We start from the raw sequence: 23,611 nt of genomic DNA on the forward strand, positions 1-23,611 counted from the left end.
TACATCAGTAGCTCAAGTAGGGCTGTCGCAATTATTACATAATAGCCTGATCACAATTATTTGAGATAAATGTGATAATTGTGCACTTTAAATAAGTGCAACATTGTTGTATTATGTATGTAATAATTGCATAATTGGCTGATTGTGATTATTTGAGAAATTTAAATATTGTGCACGTTAAGCAGTTGCAACATTGTTGTATTATGTATGTAATATTACATTACCTAATTGGCTGATTGAGGTTATTTGAGAAAACTGTGATCTCTGTGCACTTGAAAGTTTAATTAGATATTGCCATCCAAATAATGGAATTTTACATGAATATAAAAACACAGTTTTATATCTCTCTTCCTGGTGCAGTAGTGCGCTATGCGAGCACTCTAACTGAATGCAAGTGCGTAGTGGCAAATATTTTTGGCTGCTACATGTTTTCAAGAATAAATAAAAACTGTGTCACTGAAACTTCAAAGCTTTTCATGTGAAATGAGGACTTAAAATAATGCATAAAAAGTGAATAAATTTAGACAGAAATATATTAGTATTGCATTTTAATATTCCAATATATATATATATATATACACACACACACTACCAGACAAAAGTTTTGAAACACTTAATCATTCTTTATTATAATTTTTTTCTTCAAATTTTAGAATAATAGTAAAGTCATCACAACCATGGAATAACATGGAACTATGGGAATTATTTTGTGACTAAACAAAATCCCCCAAAAATCCAAACTGTGTTATATTTTAGCATCTTCATAGTCACCATTTGCCTACAATTTGCAGATTTGCAATTATTATTATTACTATTACTCTGTGCAAAATGTTATTACAAATACAAAGGTTTAAAGAAAATCACACATTTCATGGTTCACGTTGACTTTCCTTTCTAACATTTCCAATTTTGTTCCACGAAAGAACGAAAATCATATGGTTTAGAACCACAAGGGAGAGTAAATGATAATTTTGTTGTGAACTATCCCTTTAAGTATGCCTTGTCCAGTCTCTCTCTCCTCTCAGATGAGAGGTGAGTTTGCAGACGTAACCTGGGCCTGTATCCAGCACCAGAACAGCAGGTCTGCAGTGATCAGAGAAGCCTGACTGGTCTGTGGCCTGTGACAGCCGTTTGAGCACATGGTAACATTCCTGTCTACACTCGTTCTGCTCAGCGTGACAGTCCGTGAGATCCCTGAACCCAAATCCCCGATACCTGCCACTGCTGCCAGCAAACACCCCACCTGTACACCTGCAGGGATTCACAAAATCACACCATTTTATATGCTGTCTCCATCTGCCGTTTTTCTTATTCATCTGTTGAATTTTTTTTTGATGTTTGTTGGTAGAAAAAATTAGTGATATAAGCAGGATCTAAAATTCAAGTTCGTAAAGTTTGCGAATGAATAAAATCCTAAAGCTCAGTAGATCCATGTGCTCTGCCCCAAAATGTGGGTGTTTCTTTTTTTTGGTAACTGGGCTGTAATTTACTTCATACGGATATATACATAACCAGAAGAAAATGGTAATTGTAAGTTTCCCCCTGATAAAAAACATTCCACCGATGGTGAACTTGTAATTTGGGCATTATAAAGGGGTGGTATACATGACTGGCTATACATAATTACTATTTGAGTGAAACTGGTCGCTGGTGAAGGGTGAAGGGCATTAGAGGATGTCTAGAGAAGACTCTAGCTGTTCATACACACACCCTTCACAGATTATATGCAAGGAGATTTTGAGTTTACCACCCAAGAAATCCCTCAACAATGTAAGGAAAACGGTAGAGTAAACGCAACACAATGGAGTGTAGGCCAGGAAATGGTGTCCATTTCAAGACCACATTTTTAGTTTCACATTTTCCCACACACCACAGATTTCCCTACCCATAATGCCTTTCTGTGCACCTTGTTAGTGCATTGCATGCATTTGTGACAGCATTAAGTGCTTTGGTTCATGTGACCTCACCATTAAACCACACCATGTGCATACGCTCAGCAGACCTTCCTAACAGGATTTCAAAGGTCAGCCCCAGGGTCAAAAATCACAGAATGCCGTAGAAAGTGCCTGCAGCAGTAGAGGAAGAGGGTGTTGATGGTTTAGTTGGTCGTATTTGTTAGGTTAGAGTGAAACAAAGCAGGTGTTGGTGGCAAATTGTCTGGACAAACTCTAGTCTCGCGTAGCCAGAGGTCTGGTCTGTATTGCAACTTATTCTGACAGGAAGTGTCAACTGACTGACATGTGAGCAATCAATCAGTTTTTTTGTTTGTTTTTATGAGCAGTTTAGAGATGGTGTTATCTATGGCCCCATATAAATCAGTTTTATATTTTCCCAAATACCATTTTACTATTTCTGAATTCCTTATTTTAAAGTTTAGTAAATTCAATCAATGATATATTTTTTGCCCTCAAATGCAACCAAAATATAATTGTAATATTTTATTGAGCTCTCTGAAAAGTACAAATTTAGTATCCACATTGGGACATCCACAACAAAATAAGGTACTTCAGATGTTGAAAAAAATATAATAATATAAAAAACTATTGTCACACACAAGTGATCATTAATCGTTTGATTACAGCTTATTTTCAGTTGAATCTAATTCAGAGTACTTGCATATGTAACTGAGCCAGCTGGTAGATAGCTGTGCAGTGTGTAAACCCCACTGACACAGCTCACTCACACACACGACTGACGCTAGAGGCTGTAGTCTTTAGCCTCCTTGTTAGTGCACCCGCCTCCCACGCCGGAGACGTCGGTTCGAGTCCCGTTCGGAGTGGGACGAGCAGGACTGGTTACAATGGTGCCGTGACCCGCATGGGAGTGAGGTTTAGGGGGGTGAGTGTAACGGGAGCCATCTGGTAGATATCTGTGCAGAGTGTAAACCTCACTCTCCTGACCTCAAGAGGTGCACTAGCCACTGACGCTAGAGGCTGTAGTCTTTAGCCTCCTTGTTAGCGCACCCGCCTCCCACGCCGGAGATATCGGTTCCAGTCCCGTTCGGAGCAGGGCGAGCAGGACCGGTTACACATACCTATGACTTCTTTACAACTATCTGTGCTATCTGCAGTTTTCTTGACTACAAATTCCACAGTTGTAATGAAAAATTCTGCTACAGTTAACTGGGATAAATGTTAGTAAGGGTGTTGCTGTAGATGTGTTAAGTCTTATAACTGATGCTAGTGCTGTGCAGCAGGTGATTTGTCTTTCCCTCATTAGTGCTGTTCAGAATGTCAAGATGTTTCAAGTGATGGTTCAACTGCTCCATGGTAGTTTGAAATAGCAAATTCTCATGTAAATTTCGAATGGGTCGCATGCGCAATGATATCGATGGAAGCCCAAATTAATCATGCAAGTGAGCCGCTCTTCGTTTGTCATGAGAGCTCGCATTTGAAGGAGGCCTGGATGGCTAGATAGATAGTTATAATAGATGGGTATGTAGATGGATAGATTAGTAGGTAGATGGATAGATAGGTAGACGATGGACAGATGGATAGATATATCGATAGATGGATGGGTAAATTGGTAGACGATAGATGGACGGATGGATAGATGGACAGATGGATAGATATATAGATGGATGGATAAATTGGTAGACGATAGATGGATGGATGGATGATGGATAAATTGGTAGATGATAGATGGACAGATGGATGGATGGATGGATGGATGGACAGATAGATAGATATATAGAGGGATGGATAGATGGATGGATAAATTGGTAGACGATAGATGGATGGATGGATGGATGGACAGATAGATAGAAGGATAAGCAGGTAAACAGAGAAACAGATTGATAGATAGGTAGATGGATGGATGGATAAATTTCTGCACCATAAGGCCCCACAGGTGTTATGTAAATTTCAATATAGACAGGATGGTAGTAGAACAACAAGGAGCACAGCGAATGGTAACTGTAGAGTTGACTATTACAGAACAACTCTGGGGCAAACAGCTTTTTCTCTGAAGTGTTCCCAACTCTAGAACATGTAACCTTCTGAAATTAATTCAATGAAAGACATAAAATCTTTTAAAATGTTGGTTAAGTGGTGGTTGAAATGAAACCAGAGCTGTACTCCTTTTTAATTGTCAATAAATGTTTGGTCCAATTTTTTGCAATATGTTACCAGGGTTGGGAGCAACCATAGTATTTATTTAGCAATTTATTTATTTGTGTATGATTAGTTTATATTGCTTGATTTATGTAGGTTTTAATGAAAAAAGCATATCTAGGGACCTGAGATGTAAATTAGCATGTGCTATAATCTCTATGTACAATGCATCTTTTTTAAGTTTTTGTGCTGAGATCATGTTTTTGTACTGTCACTATACAAATAAACCAATAAATAAATAGATTTTGGAGTTTGGTGGATGTAGCTTGAAAGCTCTAGGAGGAGTTACAGTTGATAATTTTGGTCTTTGTTTAGGGATTTTGGAAAAAACCCTAAACCATGTCTGTAGACAGTATGTTGGCTTTGTCTAGCCAACATAATTAATTCAAACAATGCTGCTGCAGTCTCCGAGTGTACAAAAAACACACCGAAAAATAACAGAAAATTAGTCTTAAGAAGTTAATAAGTGCAGAGGAAAACAAATCAAAATACAGTTGTGCATGTCTACTTAATATTAATTGTTTAAAAAAATACTCTGAATGTCTTGCAAAAAACTGATGTCACTGACTTGGTAAAGGGTCTGCATGCGTGCCTTGAGACTTGGGTAAACTCTGTTGCTTATGCACATCTTTGAACACGGTTTGATCTGAAGAAACAGGATAAGAACTCTAATTGAATTACAGGCCCTTTGTTGAGTTCCTGGGGTGCAAAGCCTTTGTTTTCTTCGCTCTCCTAAGAGGATAAATTTGCAGCTTGAGAATTCTGACCTTATTTTTCAGACACTCAAGGGCTTTTTTCTTTACTGAGGTGCTCATGTAAAATAGATATGTTTTGAAGGAATTTGAGACCTCTTTAAAGAGGTCCGTAGATGAATGTTCCGGGTTCCGGGAAAGTTAAGCTAATTTGTGACATAATGCTGAACCTGAAGAGGTTGAAGAACCTGAGATAGGCCAGATGGAATGTAAAAGCAACTGCATAATTTCCCCTCATGCCTCTCCCGACATGGGAGGGCAAAATATCATCAAGAATCTCATTTACCTCCCTAATCCCCTTTTGCTATGGGATGTGGAGAGCTGCCATGGGCAATAGTCTACAACAGTTCTCGGGAAGGACTAATATCCAGTGAAAGCGGTGTACACTACAAGGTGGAGAAGCTTATAGGGTTAGTTCATCCACAAATGAAAATCATATACACAGAAGGGACACAGAAGGAGAGCTACTCTTTTCCATACAATGAAAACATTGTGACCAGGGGCTGTCAAACTCCAAAAGACAAAAACACCACAAAAGTAGCCCAAATGACTTGTGTGCTATATTCCAAATCAATATATTAGCTTTGTGTGATGAAAAGGCCTATTATCAAAAATGTAAGTAGTTATTCACTGAACATCTTCCCTTCTGCCATATCTCTCAACTGTCATTTGCACTTCTGCATGTTAAAAATGGCAAGAAATGATGCACTATAATGTCTGTACAGTAGAACTACTTCTTTGCTTAGTTCGATAAAATACGTTTTTGTAAAGTAAGAACATTTATGTTAGAGTTCTTAGATTAATGTTCCGGGTTGAATGCACGTTAAGCTCGATCGACAGTATTTGTGACAATGTTGATTACCAAAAAAAGCAAAAGTTGCAGATACAGTAAGGCATTTGCAATGGAAGTGAATGGGGCCAGTCAATAAATGGTAAAATACACACTGTTTCAAGTCAAGTCATTTTTATTTGTATAGCGCTTTTCACAACACATATAAACGTCCCTTTGTCAGGACACTGTATTTTAAATCCAAATAACTTTACAGATCTTTATTGTAAAGGGTTTAAACAATGTTTTCCATGCTTGTTCAATGAATCATAAACAATTAATGAACAAGCACCTGTGGAAAAGTCGTTAAGACACTAACAGCTTGCAGACGGTAGGCAATTAAGGCCACAGTTATAAAAACTTAGGACACTCAAGAGACCTTTCTACTGACTCTGAAAAACACCAGAAGAAAGATGGCCAGGGTCCCTGCTCATCTGCGTGAACGTGCCTTAGGCATGCTGCATGGATGCATGAGGACTGCAGATCTGGCCAACAAGCTCAAGGCGCTAGCCTGCCATTGTGAGCAATTTGGGGTTCAGTGTCTTGCCCAAGGACACTTCGGCATGTGGAGTCATGTGGGCCTGGAGTCGAACCACCAACACTGCGATTAGTGGCCGACCCACTCTACTACCTGAGCCACAGCCACCCTATAAACACCATGGGACCATGCAGGCATCGTACTGCTCATAGAGATAAACCCATAGTTTGGTGCAAAAAGTGCAGATCAATCTCAGAACAACAGCAAAGGACATTGTGAAGATGCTGGAGGAAACAGGTAGACAAGTATCTATATCCACAGTCAAACAAGTCCTATATCGACATAACCTGAAAGGCTGCCCAGCAAGGAAGACGCCACTGCTCCAAAACTGCCATTACAAAGCCAGACTACAGTTTGCAAGTGCACATGTGGACAAAGATCTTGAAATGTCATTTGGTCTGTTGAAACATATATTTAACTGTTTGGCCATAATGACCATTGTTATGTTTGGAGGAACAAGGGTGAGGCTTGCAAGCCAAAGAACACCATCCCAATCGTGAAGCATGGGGGTGGCAGGATCATGTTGTAGGGGTGCTTTGCTGCCGGGACTGGTGCACTTCACAAAATAGATGACATCATGAGGAAGGAAACTTATGTGGTTATATTGAAGCAACATCTCAAGACATCAGCCAGGAAGTGAAAGCTTTAGTCGCAAATGGGTCTTCCAAATGGACAATGACCACAAGCCTACTTCCAAAGTTGTGGCATAATGGCTTAAGGACAGCAAAGTCAAGGTTTTGGAGTGGTCATCAAAAAGCCCTGACCTCAATCAGTAGACAAAGATGATGCAGGCAGAGATCAATGAGATGCATCACAGTTCAACCGGCAGGTCATTTCGTGAGGTTCAGTTGGGTCCATCCTACGTCCAAGGTTCAGGCAGTGGCATATGAAGTATCCGATGTCTTACAGTTGGAATTGGCATTAGTTCATCCTCTGAAGTCCATCGTAAAAGACTGAAGTGATGCCTGGCTAGCACCGGCTGTAGTTTGTTGTCGTCACTCAGCTACACATAGCAGTGGAGACTGAAATTAAGCAGGAATGGAGCTGGATCTGGCCGGCTCTGGTAACCTCAGGATTTATATCCCTGATACAGGGAAACAAATAGAATAATATTAGTGTAGATGGCATTCAATTTATTGCAGAGTTATAGATTATGAGAAATGTTTCTGGTTCCGGCAGACCTAACTAAAGCAACCAAATTTTGGTATGATGGATAAATTAGGTGTATGCCTGGCTAAATAGAGGAGTCTTTAGTCTAGACTTAAACTGAGTGAGTGTGTCTGCATCCAGAACAGTGTTAGGGAGACTATTCCATAGTTTTGGAGCCAGATAAGAAAAGGATCTACCTCCTTATGTGGATTTTGATATTCTAGGAACTATTATCAGGCCAGAGTTTAGTGATCGTAATAACGTGATGGAATATAGTGTGGTAGAAGGTCACTTAAGTACTGTGGAGCTAGACCATTTAAAGCTTTGTATGTAGTTAACATCTCCTGTTTCAAAAGTATAGCCACAAGGCATAAACATTATACATGTTAACATTATTTTAGTGTAATATAATCGCTCGCTAATCTTATCTGTGTAAAGCTATATCCAAGTTGCAACTGCATTCTCATGGCAATGTAACACCAGTAAACGTTGTAATCTGTTTAATGGTGTAATGCTGGCAAAACCCTAATTTTATCACACTATAATAATTTTAACATGTATAATGTTGACGTCTTGTGGTGTACTGTATTTGCTGACCCCATTCATTTTAAGGCATTGCGAGTACACAATTTGCTTATTCATATATATATAAATGAGGGACTAGTCAAAATTATTTTACGAGGTAATCAACATTATGCCTAAAATGCTTTCTGTTAAGATTAACTTGTATTGAACCTGGAACATTTCTTTTAATGTCTATTTGTAAGAGTCATTGAATGTGAATCAGCTTTTGCCATTGACTGAAATACAGTCTGTGGTGGAAGATTTTTTAAATGCATCTAATATTTGTGTAGATGAGATGAAGTTTAAACTGTATCCTATTCTCATTATAATATTCCATGTCCAAAAGAAAAATATAGAGCTTGTTGCACTGAAATTGGGACTTTTGGTACATTTGCTCAGTAGAATAACATGATTTATAAAGCCAATAAAAACATAAATCCTGCTGTGAGGTAAATTAAAACCATTTCTTTTACATAACCACATGTTAACAGCTTGTGCTAATTTCATTTGATGTTTACCAAGCAGCATGTTTAGTTTATATAGTTCATTATAGTGTGACTGTGTTGCATCACATCTAACTGTTAAGATATGGCTATGTTTGAACAGCTACACAGAAACACTGTGCTTTATGAGCATACAGCTGTAGTTGGGATTGTCTTCTGGTCATCATATGTTGTCATTACAAATTGATTGAGTTTTCAGAATGTTCTCTTATGTTTTATACCCACAAAATCCAATTTTACCCCGCGATCTATCACTCTTCTCGCACTCTGCTGGGTCTTTCACACATTTTTACCCCACTCTTTGATCTTAGAGAAAAATTAACCTCTCCTGGGTCCCTCCCCCTCGTATGTCAGCAGTGTTCGTCAACAGCTTGTCTCTCTCACCTTCTATGCGTCTCATTCACTCATACACACGTTGGTTGTAGTCGTTGGAGTTCAGTGGGGGTTTTTGCTCAGGTTAGAGAGTTTTCTTTTTATAGTGGATGTTTTGTGTATTCTGAAAGCAAACTGTGTGTGTCAGACTGGAGAGAAAGTTATAATGCGCCCAAAATTCTGTTTGAGGGTTTCAAATATTATAAAATTTTTTGCTTTCTTTTTTTGGTTTTCATTGATTTTTTTTTTCTCCTTCCATTGATGATCATGATGAATTTTGTGGTTAAAAATATAAAAACGTTTGATAGATATTTTCTGCATTTTTGTTTCTTTCTATTTTTTCTATTTTATTATTTTAGTTTTTTTTTTTTTTACGAAACCTTTCTAGTAAATATCCTGGTCCTATTTTATTCCAAAATCAAATGAAGTAAATAGGAAATTGTGTTTTGTATATAGAAAATTAAGCCTTTTTAAGTTTGTGCACATTAACTTTGTGTTTACATTGCAACATTATTTACATGAACATATTGCACATTTTACCTCCCACGAACCTCTCAGTGTCCCAATGTGAAGAAAAGATGTTCATTAGGATATTTTCATTACTATAATCTCCTAAAAATCTAAAAATCTCAGTTGTACTCCCTTGGTACTGCCTTTCGTCTTTGCTAATTTTAATGTAAATGATCATTGTACAACATAGTATTTTTAATGTAATTCATTGTGTGTGTATATATATATATATATATATATATATATATATATATATATATATATATGTATATATATATGTGTATATATATATATATATATATAGTGTATGTATGTATATATATGTGTGTATATATATATGTAGATATATGTGTATATGTATGTGTATATATAATTTTGTAATTGATTTTGGGGATAAATATAACATTTTCTTGAGAGGTTTCTTGAGAATCACGCAGGCTACTAGCCCAGCTGACAAGAAAAACTAAATCTAATCTTTTTCTAATTCTGTGAGGTTTTATTGCGGTCACAATTGTTTTAATTTTTGGAAAATTGATGCAAACTATACAAGCTCAGCTATCTATTTCATCAAATTAAATTTGTTTTGTTTTTCATAGATTTTTCAACATTGTTGTGAACTATTCTAGCTCAGCTCAACATATTTCATTTAATTGTAATTTTCCTTTTTCATTTCACTATAGTTTTGTTCAAAATACAACAGTATTTTTTTGTGTGGGGTGGGGGGGGGGGGGTTGTGGAATTATTGAAATATAATTGTAGAGGCTCTTGCTGTCTCTCGACCTTGTAGAAATAATCCAGTTGTTGAAAGCTGAAGCTAGTGGAAAGGAAATAACTTTTTTCTTTATTTTCTGTACAGTACATTGGAAGAGATGTGCAATGAACCCAGCCTCACTGAAGAGCTTCTTTCGGCCTGTCCTTCAAGTCGAACTCTTATGAGGGCTTTGAATCGATAAAAAAACAAGCTCCCAAACAAGCAAAAAATGACAGCACATGCACTAGAACTCAACGGCAGGTTAATTAATAGATGGATAGGCATGCATCGCCACCCTGGCATCATTTGAGTGGCGGAGACACAGAGAGGAGGAAGGTAATATTTATCTAAATTCCAATTACCCTCAGCTGAGCCGTTTGATGTTGTCACGAGGTCAGCTCTCGGCAGGCTAAGCGAGCACTATGCATTTCAAACACTTGAGCATGCCGTGAGGACATCCCCGCCTTGGGAACAGAGTACACATCTTCAGCGTGCCCTCCTGAAATCCATTTAAGTTCAGGACTGACCCCCCTACCCCCCTCTTTTTTTTTTTAGGCAGGCAGAAAAAGTGCAGCTGATTACAGGGCAGCACTCACCCAGAAAGTGCCGCTTGGATGTTTTTTGGAGGCCATGCTCCCCATTCATGGATTGAGAGGAGATAGCTGTTGGATTTAAGTGTCATTTTGGCTGACAAAGCTGTCTATTTCTTCATTCCGGTGAAGAGTTTTCTACTCTGCTATTTTCTGCCCATGCATTAGTAGATAAAAAGTGCTTTGAAAAGTTTAAATGAATTTTTATTAGGCCTGAATATTGTGTAATGTTATTGTTCAGTTAAAGGTGATGTGGGAATTTTTTTTCGATGTTAAAATCAATGTAAGAACTTTGATTGCAACTTTGGCTCTACCGATTGGGTGAATATCAAGCAGGACAATCTGCCAACGGCAGCGTGATTGGTCTAAAAAGGTATCATGTCACTGCCATGTTTTTTTGGACATAAACAATGGTAGTACCATCATTTTCTAGGCAGTACCTTGGATTACCATGTAAGTACCATGGTATGTCCATCTGATACCATTACTGTGCTATAGTACCACCACAAGTGATGGGAATTATAAGGAATTTAACCTTAACGATTTCATAACGTTCCATTAACGATTATTACTTTTGATGAAGAAATAAATATTTTAAATAAAATGCTATTTTCATTGCATTAGCTGTATTCAGCAGTCTATATCCAAATGATGAGATCACTTCAGGCTTAGCTGATAGCACAACAGAGCAGATATAATAAATGTTTAATTTGTTAATATTAGTTAACAACATTAGTTAACTAACAATGAACAATAATTTTACATCATTTATTAATGTTAATTTCAACATAGTGTATTTTAGTTACAAAATGTTACAAATTGTACATTAGTTAATGCACTATGAACTTACATGAACTAACAATGAACAACTGTGTTTATCTTAACTAACATTTACAAAGATTAATGAATGTTCATTGTTAGTTCATGATACCTTATCCATTGACTAATGTTAACAAATGGAACCTTACATATTTTATGTAATAATTGGGCCTACTGTAGTAGAACTACATATTAACCCTTAAAAGCATGCTAATTTGCATAGGAGCTCTTACATATTCAGGTCTTTAGAGACCCAGCACTTATATTTGTCAAAAAATGTATGTACAAAATGTCCAGATAGTGTCAGTTTTCAAGACAATTAGAAAATAATACAATCAAATATATTTTGATGTTTTATTTTTCATAAATCAAAGAGGTAATGCAACAAATCAGGACAAATCAAGAACAGGATTCATTATTTTCACACTGACATTTCATGAGTTGCAGCTGGCTGTCAAACACATTGAACTACTCGTTACACATAATCTACATATTAGATACACATCAGCATGTGCACTAAGTTACACATTCATCACGCACATGTATTTTCTCAAGCACTTATTGAGTCTAAATAGATGAACAACATTGTTTATGTAGTACAGCCAAATGACAATAGTCATAACATACTGTTCATGTGTTACACTTGCTATAGTTTACTTCAATGTTGTTTCTACATTAGCTAGCAATGTCAAATGTTGTGTTTATTTGTATTAAAATAGTACTCAAAGAAATAGATATCATGTGATGGTTAACTTGAGTAGATATTAAATGATCATAAAAAATATAATTGAACCTGTTGATATGCACCCCCTTTTTGAGCACAAACCATGAAAATGACATACCTGAACTTAAATGGTTGTATTTGCTGGACCCTTTGGAGTATGGACACAGTAGTAGTATCTTTTTAAAGAAGACACTTTGGGCTTTATTTTTTCCCAAGTTTCAGAATTAATAAATGTTGTTATTTTTTAGAGTTAGAGAAGCTGATGTTTATAGTAATGGAAATATTTGGTGCTGAACATGTATTTATAATCTAAAAAAACAATAATATAAGGACTAAGACAACCCAGAAATACAATGTTCTCAAAGCCACAAGTCTAAAGAAGTTCTGTTTCAGTTTTGAAGATGATCTAACAAAAAATGAGGCTCCTGTGAGCTTTAATCTCTGTAAAATCACTGGAAGCATACAGAGTAAAATTGAGGCTCCGCCTTTCAAGACGACACAAAATCTGACTGCACTGCTTGGCTATTATGAATAAAACTATGCTGCATTTTTTAAAATAGACTTTTGTTTATGAGACTCTAATATATAAGTGTGACAGGGCGGAGGGCGGGGCCGGGTCGTGATTATACACACCTTGTCCCTTATCAGGCTAATTAAGCCTCCGAGAGGGATTTCGGCACTATTGTAAAGAAGTTCAATGAAAAGGAGGAGGCGAGAACCGGCTTGTCAATATAAATAATATTTTAATGATAAACTTAAACAAAAGACAAACACACACATGACGGACTTGTCCATAAACGATATCTCTCTCCCACACCACCGTCCGCAATTGGCCTTTATTCCTCTCGGAGGCTTAATTAGCCTGATAAGGGACCGGGTGTATATAATCACGACCCGGCCCCGCCCTCCGCCTTGTCACAATAAGATAGTTTTACAACATGAATGCTCCTCAGATTGCATAGTTTGTTGATGAACGATGACGAAAGGTAAATGTTTCAGGTGAGATCTCATGTAAACAATGGAGAATAAATCAATATTTCTCAGATGTATCAATTTTATGGACAAAAAGTGTTTGTCAAAATTTTTTTCAATGAACGCTTGTCATGGACAATTGACCCAAGTATGGCGAACTGGATTCATCTGCCGATCGCGTTTTCATAACAAAGGTATGAAGTCCCGTTTTCATTTGTATTCCTGGCAAAAATAACTATATTGCTGTTTCTGGAGCATTGCTATCATGAAACAGAGACCTTTGAAAATATGTATAATTTGTTAACATTAATTACATTTATAGATGGTAAATTATTTATGAAATGTAAGCAGAGTGGCGTCACCACTGCGTGCGGGCAATTGCGTATCAACAGGTTAAGGAAGTGTGGGGGGAAAACAACACTCTTAAGTACCTCAGGTCTCTAAAGACACTTTTTGTACTTAACATATTATAAAAAAAAAATTGTTGCAAATTTGAAAAATACTTGTATTTGCGTTACACTATTTATAAGAGATAGATTGAGGAATACTAAAGAGGTTTGGGCACAACTCCAAAAAATGGATGAGGTACAGGGGTTGGAATGAGGTCCTGGGTCTCCAAAGACACAAGGTATGCATTTAAGGGTTAAATAAAAATTATAAATGAACTAAAATTATTTTACTTATGGGGCGGCTGTGGCTCAGGTGGTAGACCGGGTTGTCCACTAATCGCAGTTGGATCGATTCCCGGCCCACACGACTCCACATGCCGAAGTGTCCTTGGACAAGACACTGAACCCCAAGTTGCTCCCAGTGGCAGGCTAGCGCCTTGCATGGCAGCTCTGCCGTAATTGTTGTGTGAATGGGTGAATGAGACGCAGTGTAAAGTGCTTGTAATACCGCTAAGGTTAAAAAGACGCTATATAAGTGCAGACCATTTAGCATTACAGCAAAACTTGTAATGTGTAGAGCTTTGTTTAAATACATGTTGTCATATGAACAACTAGTCAGTGGCTGCAAGTATGATGTTACATAACATAATAACAGTTGGTTGATTTCAAGCTGGAAATGATGGAAGTCATAACTTTCTCTTCAATAAGATTAATTCAGTAACTGCTTTGACTGAAGTGTTTTTGATTCACTAAAATAACCAACTTGTAAGAGTCATTCATTTGGGAACTGTCTTGCTGAGTGTTTCATGCTGTAGATTCAATAGATGATGCAAGTCATTTGTTTGGTAATTGGACGACACTTATCGAACTGTTTTTTTTTTTTCGTGCTACAGAGGGGCAACGTTGCCCAACCACTCCAGTACTTTTAGAAAGGATAGGAAGCCTTTTCATTTCTCAATTGTGAAATAGTTCTCAATAATATTGGTCAGCATCTGGATTTGTTTGTGATCCAGCAGTACTTTGGTCTCTGCTTTCTGTTCTACTGCCAGTGTGTTTTATTTGAGTCGACCATGCCAGAGAGTGAGCAACCCATATTATTTAAACATCCTGAATCATGTGTCAGTTTATGGCCTAAATGGGTGTTCTTAGGAGCCATTTTTCCATTGTTTTTCTTGTGTTAGATTAATGTCTTTGATCTTTGCATCACATCTCGTATTGGAGCGCTGGATTTATGTATACACTGTGTCAGGTTAAAAAGAACATCGATTTTGAAAGCACATCTTGAGACACTTGCGTTAAGTGGAAGAGCACATTCCGTCTAAATGGCCTGTTAAGTTTTAAAAATGGCGATAAATCAAACAAAGAGTGAAATAATCATAAACCATTTCAAGATTTACAGTGTGAAAATGATTAATATCTATTTGTACACAAATGATGTGCAACTGTTCCTCAGTTGCTGTGTCATTTCCATCACAGCCAAACAGTTTTGCCTCTGTATTTTCATTTCCACCACTGTCATTATCAGGATGTTCTCAAGCAAAAAAAAACAAATTTATTACGGTGGTGGACATGTTTGTGACATTTCAGAAAAATGACAAAATGACAGTATTCCCTTGTGATGCATGTATATTGCATGTTGTGTATTGTTGGGACTTAGTGGACAAATGTTATAAACTAGTGAGATTGTGAAACGTGTTGTTTTAAGACTTTATTTTCTTACTTCACTGGCAAAATGTTCCCAGAGTTGAAATACCCAAATATGAACAGATGCCAGGTTGGTCTTGTTTGTTTCTTCTCAAACCGATGACCTGTCTCCTTATCTTACATACCGAATATTAAAAGAACCATGAAATATTACAATGGTGATGCTGGAAGGGGTAAAGAATTGTTTCAAGGTATGATGCTAAATTTTCCCCACATCATTACAAGGATAACCTCAGTGAAAGGTGGCACAACACCTTTTCACAGATAGCAGGGCATCGCAAATGCTGGCGGTCAGCGTGAATCCGATCCATTTAAAACGATGCAAAGTGATGGAACTCTGTAGCTGAAGACTGCGAAACACGACACTACAGCTGGTGCCGCATGAATTGACGAAGTGCAGACAGAGTCCATCATGTTTCGAGCCCTTCTGTCCTGCTGCCCGCGGAGACGTGGGCTTTGACTTGGCCGGCAATATGTGACACCCAATATGGCAGCCTTCGACTAATTGATGCCTTCTTGTCAACCCTAATTACTGCAACTGCTGCAATGTGAAGGCAGCTAATTAACAGACTAACGATGTTTGTCACTTCAAACCGACCCAGATATTTAGGAGATGGCCCGAGCCCGCTGCCAGTGCATCTGCTTGGGTGTTTTTTTTGCCTCTATCTACTTTCTCTTCATTTTCTCAGCATTTTGATCGCTCTGCTGTTCGCAAATGGATTTTCTTACCTTTTCTGAGGGAATTTAGTTTACTTATATTACTCATTTCAATCTTCCATCACATTTCTGTCAAAACTGATTAGGACACGGGTGTTAGCTGACGGTTTTGCCAATGCCGTGAGCGGGTAGAGAAATAGGCGAGCTCTCTGACTTTAAATGCGGTTGTCAGGCACTCTGTGTTTTTTCTTCAGCTTTCACTTCAAAGATGTTTTGATTTTGACATATTTAGAACTTAGTTTTTACCCAGCATGCTCAACTACTCTAATTATTACTGTGTGGAAACAGAGTTGTTGCTAATGATGAAGCAGTGGGGGTTGTGTGTGTGTGTGTGTGTGTGTGTGTGTGTGTGTGTGTGTGTGTGTGTGTGTGTGTGTGTGTGTGTGTGTGTGTGTAGGTGTAGGTACTGTGTTGTTAAAATGTAATTGATTTTTATCACACATTTGATCAGTATCTATAATCTTTTCCACAGCTCTACACTGTCAGTTGTGTATGTTCAAAGTTCAGCATTTGTTTTCTAGGTCAGCCAAAGAATTCTGCATTCATGAGGAAAATTATAATATTGCCTGTGTCAGTAATAATATGAGATATGCAAGCGAAGATATGCCATTCTTACTGCCATCTAGAAACACTATGGAGCAGACATTCAAGTTTCATTATGATAGAAACACATGAAATTTAAAGTTCCTTTTTTTTTAAAGGTCAAAATACTTTCTATTTGAGGAATATTGCGGGTTCAATACAAGTTAATCTCAATCAACAGCATTGTAACCACAAGAAATGATATTAACCTGTCCCTCAGTGAGGCACTTACAATGGAAGTGAATGAGGACCATTTTTTGAAGGTTCGAAGGCAGAAATGTGAAGCTTTTTGTTTTATAAAAACCCTTACATTAATTCTTCAGTTAAAACTCTTGTATTATTTGATATGTAAAGTTGTTTAAATCATAATTTCTACAGTAATTTTAGGTTTTTTGGGTTTGACATTACATCATCATGGTAACGAAGTTGTAAAATTGGCTGTAATTTTACACAGAAAAGGTTACTAAATGATTTTATCATACTAAAATCATGTTAATTCATATTGCTCATGCCTTGTGGCTGTCCTTATGGAACATTTGAACATTTACGCACTGGCCCCATTTACTTCCATTGTAAGTGCCTCACTGGAACCCAGATTTTGTATTTTTGTTTTAATGAAAAGGAGGGGCAAGTCAAAATTATTGTGGAAATCAATATTATGCCACAAATGCTGTCGATTGAGCTTAACTTATATTGAACCTGGAATATTCCTTTAATATTCCGAGACAACTTGGCATAAGCCGTTGGTAGGTTGATCTTTCCAAAAAGTGTCAAAATTGTGGCTCTGTGGTGCTATAAAAGCATTGAATGTTTGTTGTTTTAAGCATCCAGATCCTTCTGGAATAAGAACACTGACTCAACCAGTGGTTTTGGGTGCGACTATCTGTTTGAGCAACCTATGACTAGACAAGGTAATGTTTGGGAAATTCCATTTCATTTAGTGAAAAGTAATCTGACATATTTCCGAGTTAAACCAGATATTTAGCTAGAACAAATGTAGGGTGAGACTTTATTTTATCCATCAGCATTTGATTTCATCATGAAAGTGGGTGTTACATACCGGAATTGCACCAGGTGATTGGAGGATAGGTTGTAAAAAAGATTTGTGACATCGGCCGAATAGGAAAGTTGCTTTAGAGGTAGAGCAAATTATTACTTTTGAAAAGATTACGAATGACTTGGAAAAACAGGCACTGATAAATTGTGCACAGTAAAACCAGGAATGTGCATTTAAGAAAGTAAAGCCTAAGTTAAGATTTTATGCTAATTCTACCATTTTCGGTTTTCTTCTCAGATTCGAGTGGATGGCATACTGCCGCCATCAGAAAACGCACTGCTGTACGAGACCGTGACCGTTTTGGAGGGAAGCCCAATTCTACGTGACATGGTGTTCAGTCCAGATTATCAATACATCTACCTGCTGAGTGAGAAACAGGTGAGATTCGTTTGAGAACTAGTCTGAGCTAGTCAAAAACAGAGTCAAATATATCTAAATATATTTAGATATATTGAAAATTAGACATGTCTACTGCACAGATTGTCTTCCTTTTTTGATTTTGTTTACCATTTATTAGGATCTTTTATTCATAGTTCTAATATACAGTATATACACTGAGACAAAACATTATGACCACTTACAGATGAAGTGAATAACGTTGATCATCTCCTATCAAGTCCACATGTGAAGGTGTGGGTAGATTAGATGGTAAGCGAACAGTCAGTTCTAGTAGTCAACATGTTGAATGCTGGAGAAATGGGCAGGAGTACAGACCTGAGTGACTTTGACAAGGGCCAAATTGTTATGGCCAGACGACTGGGTCAGAGCATCTCTGAAACGGCAAGGCTTGTGGTGTGCTCCAGGTCAGCAGTGGTGAGTACCTACCCACAGTGGTCCAAGGAGAGACAAACCACAAACAGGGTGTTGGGTACCCTAGGCTCAGCGATGCATGAGGGCAAGGAAGGCTATCCCATTAGGTCTGAACTGACAGAAAGTCTACTGTGGCTTAAGTCACAGAACATTTTAATGATAGTTGCGGGAGGAATGTGTCTCAACACCCTGCTGCATATGGGGCTGCATAACAGCATACCAGTCAAAGTGCCCACGATGACCCTTGTCCACAGTAGAAAGCGCCTACAATGGGCATGCAAGCATCAGAATTGAACCTTGGAGCAGAGGAAGAAGGTCGCCTGGTCCATGAGTACCATTTACTTTTACATCACGTTGACGGCCGTGTATGTGTGTGCTGTTTACATGGGGCAGTAATGGCATCAGGATGCACTGTTGGACAACTACAAGCCAGTGGAGGGAGTGTGACGCTCTGGGCAATGTTCTGCTAGTAAACCCTGGGACCAGCCATTCATGTGGACGTCAATTTGACACATGCCACCTACATAAACATCATTGCAGACCAGGTACACCCCTTCATGTCAATGGTATTCCCTGATGGCAGTGGCCGCTTTCAGCTGGATAATGCGACCTGCCACACTTCACACATTGTTCAGGAATGGTTTGAAGAACATGATGAGAAGTTCAAGATTTTGGCCTGGCCTCCAAATTCCGCAGATCTCAATCAGATTGAGTGTCTGTAGGATGTGCTGGTCCATCAAGTCCGATCCATTGTGGCTCCAAATCGCAACTTACAGGACTTGAAGGATCTTCTGCTAATATATTTGTGCCAGATACCACAGGACACCTTCAGGGAGCTTGTAGAGTCCATGCCTCGGCGGGTCAGCTTTGTCAGACCAATGGCATATTAGGCAGTTGGTCATAATGTTTTGGGTCACTGGTGTATATATTGTTTATTCTAATTCATGTTATCTAATGTAGTTAAGTAATGTTAACAAATAAGACCTTATTGTAAATTGTTACTCTATAATTTAACATGTAATACGTTTCATATGAATAGCGTTTTTTTTTTTTTTTGCCAGTGCTGATAGCCTATTATTGTTTTTTTATGGCCGTTAACCAATATGATATGGCTGATAATGACATTATAAACAAGCTGCACTGCCTGCTTATTTTCATTTTGAAGAATGTACTAAAAAAAATGACATGCTTTAAGTGAAATTGGGCATCTAAACATAGAACAATAGAAAAGAAAAGGGTTTACTTTAATAATATAAACCATATTATTTGATTACAATATTGGGCCATAAGTTAAAAAAAAATGCTAATATTGTCAGATATACCGATATGATTATTTATGAATCATCTTAGGCCACGTCCGCACTAATCTATGTCATTTTGAAGCTTCCGTTTTCAATTTCCAAACGTCACCATTTTCTAAAAGTAGTGAAATTACTGTGTGTAAATGAAAACATATACGATGACAGAACTTTTATTGTTCTTAATGTGTTCATAATGCCGTTAATTTATTTCATCAGCATTCAAAAAGCGAAAAACGGTTGTGCTGCATGGCAAGGACTTCTCACAATAGAATAAAGACTCGTTTGTCAAGAGGGAGTGGGCACTTTTGTTTTAAGACGCTAACCGGGATCTTGGATATGTTGTTTTAACATCTGCGAGACAGGAAAACAGAATATGAAATGCTGGTTCACAACTTTGAATGGAGCCCCAGCTGCTCTGCCCTATTATGAACTGGTGGGGAAGCATTTCCATCCAGAACTGAGTGGAATAACAGCCTTTCCATAATGCTCCATTATACAGCCGGAGGAGAGGAAGGATACACCGACGTTGACTAGCAGCTGAACAGATGAAGCAGCGCTGTCATATAGTACAGCTGGAGAATAAATAAAGCTCTATTTTTCTACATTTTCCTCTCACACAATCTCACCACCCCTCATCTCTATGCTCATTTCTTCATCTGGCAGAAAGGAGAGAGGAGCATAAATGTGTTGTCTTTGTGCATTTGTGAAAGCCCCCAATTTTTCATGTACATTTTTTGAGAAAGACACAGTTCAAGTGATGTCATCATTTACTCACCCTCATGTTATTCCAAACCCATATGACTTCCATGGAACACAAAAGGGGATTTTTGTAGAATGTTAAGGACTGATGAGAGTGAGTAAATGCACAGGGATTTTTTTTATTATTTCTTATCAGTGTGATTCAGAAAGTAATGTGATAAAAATTGCTAATTCTGTAATTTACTCAGCCTCATTTTATTCCAAAACTATATGATTTCTTCCGTGAAATGCAAAAGAAGCAGAAGATTAAGGACTGATTCACTTTTATTAGATGGGAAAAATATATGAATGTGAATGGTGACTGAGACTAACATTCTGCCTAAAATCTCCTTTTGTGTTCCTTGGTAGAAAGAATGTGTTATATGGGTTTGGAACAAAATGAGGGTGAGTAAATTACTTCATATTCATTTTATAGGGAAAACTATCCCTATAAAATAAAGAGTGACCACTTAGATATACAGATTTTATTAGCAGATATACACTTTCGCTTATACACCCATATTAGGGTGTTTTCAGACCTGTAGCTCTTTTAATTTGTTCCGAAACTGGCTAAAATTGCAACAATGCTCCATTTTATCCTTTGTTCGAAATGCTTTCACAAGGCAACTTTTTAAAGCGGACCAAAACTGTGTTGATAAAAATGTATGCAAATTGTCCCCTCATTAGTTTGTGCATTGTTCCAGGATTTTGCTCATATACAGAAATACAGGTATAAATATTTCGGTTACACTTTACAATTAGGTTCCATTCTTTAAGACTAGTTAATGCATTAGGTATAATTAACTAACGATGAACAATATATATATTTACAGTATTTATTAATCTTTTTTTTTTAATGCTAGTTAATAAATATCAAATTGTTCATTGTTAGTTCATGTTTGTTCATAGTGCATTAACCAATGTTAACATATACAACTTTTGATAAAAAAAAATTTAATACTTTGTTGAAATTAACCAACCAAGATTAATAAATGCTGTAAAGTATTGTTCATTGTTAGATCATGTTAACTAATATTGTTACCAAATGGAACCATATTATAAAGATTTACCCATGTTTAAATTGGTACACATTTTTGAGTATTGTTTGTCACAGTTATGCAAAACGGTGCCACATGGAACAGAATTCATGTTCCGCTACAAATAGTACAAAAGGTTTTGCTATAAATAGACATGATCTGTCATTCAGATAGATATGAGTTGTAAAGATTCCATCATGGTTTTTTCATCATTAGTTGCTTTTTTGTTATTTCTGAATTTTAAAAAGTGCCTGTTCTCAGTCACAGAGCTCTCTTTTCTTCTCATGCAAACATTCACACAGAGCGAGCAAAGCCATGTAAAGAAAGTAAAAATAAAAACTGATGTGCTAGTTCTGTTTCATGAATCCTAAATGTTTGTTTTTTTTGTTTTCTTCTTTTCTTGTTGCTGTACTACCTGTTTCTGTTCTGTTGCTATACAACAGAGAGAAGTGATCATACTAAAATCAGGAATTATTATATAACCCCTTTATTAAATGGAAATTACAACCCCAATTCTGAAAATGTTGGGACAGTATGAAAAACTAAAAGGCCTTTTGTTATATTGAAAGCACTACAACTACACATTAAATGATGTTATGATCCAGCATCGTCTTTTCCAGGGATATCCCAGCATTTTTAGCAGGACATCTTTAAACCACATACTGCCCAGATGACAAGTGCGTGGCTCTGTAAGTGTCAGGAATCAGTCAAGCTCGTTCCAATCCACCACTCAAAGATCACTCTCCCCAGAATACTAATCACACACACCTGGTCATCATCTATCACATCATTAATCAGCTCATAAGAACACTCACCACGATTCCAGTCTTTGTCAAGCCTCCAACAGGAACAGACCGTTTCTTCCCGCATCCTGAAATCTCCGTCAACTCTGAATTCCTGAGTATCCTATTTTCCTTACCTGATTCATGCTAACCCTATGCACTGTTGTTCTGCCATCTCCAGATCTCCCACCCGATTCCTGAGCCCATGTCCGAGATCTGATGAAATGGCCACGATCACCCCTTGAAGAGAAGAGGGGTTAACGAACTGATACTGAGTGATATTACTACATTGGAAGTTATCTGGCTTACCTGTTGTTCTCTGTACATCCAACGATCTTCACCTGCACCCGAAGATTCACCATATACTTACCTTACATGATTATCACCTGAAATAAACAGCATTTGAATCACTTACCATCGATCTCCTGGTCTCTACCCTGACAGAATGCTTGGCCTAAAAAAGGAAGAAAAACAGCGCGATGGAATCTGCTCGTAATGTTGATAATCCTGCACAACCACCAGCCGCCGCTGTGAATCCCAGTCAACCAGCGCCCAGTACTTCCGCAAACCCCGCTTCCTCTCTGGTTTGCTTCGCCAACCCAACTTCCCGTCCAGCGCCATTCTCCGGCCGGGCGGAGGACTGCAACAGGTTCCTATTACAATGTTCACTCGCTTTAGAACAGCAAGTCCAGTTATATCCCACTGAAAAGTCGAGGGTTGCTTTTATTATTCAACAATTATCAGGAGCTGCATTAAGATGGGCTGAAACTTAGTGGATGCAGGAATCTGCCGTTACTTCCTCTGTACAGGAGTTCGTAAACCATTTCAAAGAAGTTTTCGGGCACCCAGTAGATGATTCATCCATCAGTGATAAACTATTACAATTACATCAAGGCAAGAAATCAGTTTCTGAATATTCACTAGAATTCCGCACTCTAGCCTCCGCCAGTGGGTGGAACGAAAAGGCGCTCATCTCCGTCTACCGACGTGGCTTGAATCCTGCACTTCGCCTTCAACTCGCGATTTATGATGATAGCCTGGGGGTCGAGAAATTCATACAGCAAGCTCTCCGTGTGCACCAAAGATATCAAGGCTGCTATCGCGAAGCCCAGCAACCCACCTTTTTACCACCTCAGTATCCCGATAAACGCCCCTCCGAGGTGACCGTAGAGAAGATGCAGGTGGATGCCTATCGACTGCCTCAAACAGAACGTTCATGACGTCGAGAATTGAGACTATGCCTGTATTGTGGAATGGGAGGACATTTTCTTTGTTCATGCCCTACACAACCTCCTAGAATGCTTGTGAG

General features: G+C 37.9%; 1 protein-coding gene across 1 annotated transcript in view; it reads left to right on the forward strand.

Moving 5' to 3' along the window:
• The window catches only part of plxna3 (plexin A3), a 203,289-nt gene that overhangs the window by 70,594 nt on the left and 109,084 nt on the right, over window positions 1-23,611 (forward strand). The window contains exon 4 of the mRNA XM_052093743.1: window positions 17,872-18,012. Coding sequence (XP_051949703.1) covers window positions 17,872-18,012 — 141 coding nt within the window. The remainder of the gene's footprint in view (window positions 1-17,871; window positions 18,013-23,611) is intronic.

The sequence above is a fragment of the Xyrauchen texanus genome, chromosome 27 (genome assembly GCF_025860055.1).
Source record: "Xyrauchen texanus isolate HMW12.3.18 chromosome 27, RBS_HiC_50CHRs, whole genome shotgun sequence".
NCBI lineage: Eukaryota > Metazoa > Chordata > Actinopteri > Cypriniformes > Catostomidae > Xyrauchen > Xyrauchen texanus.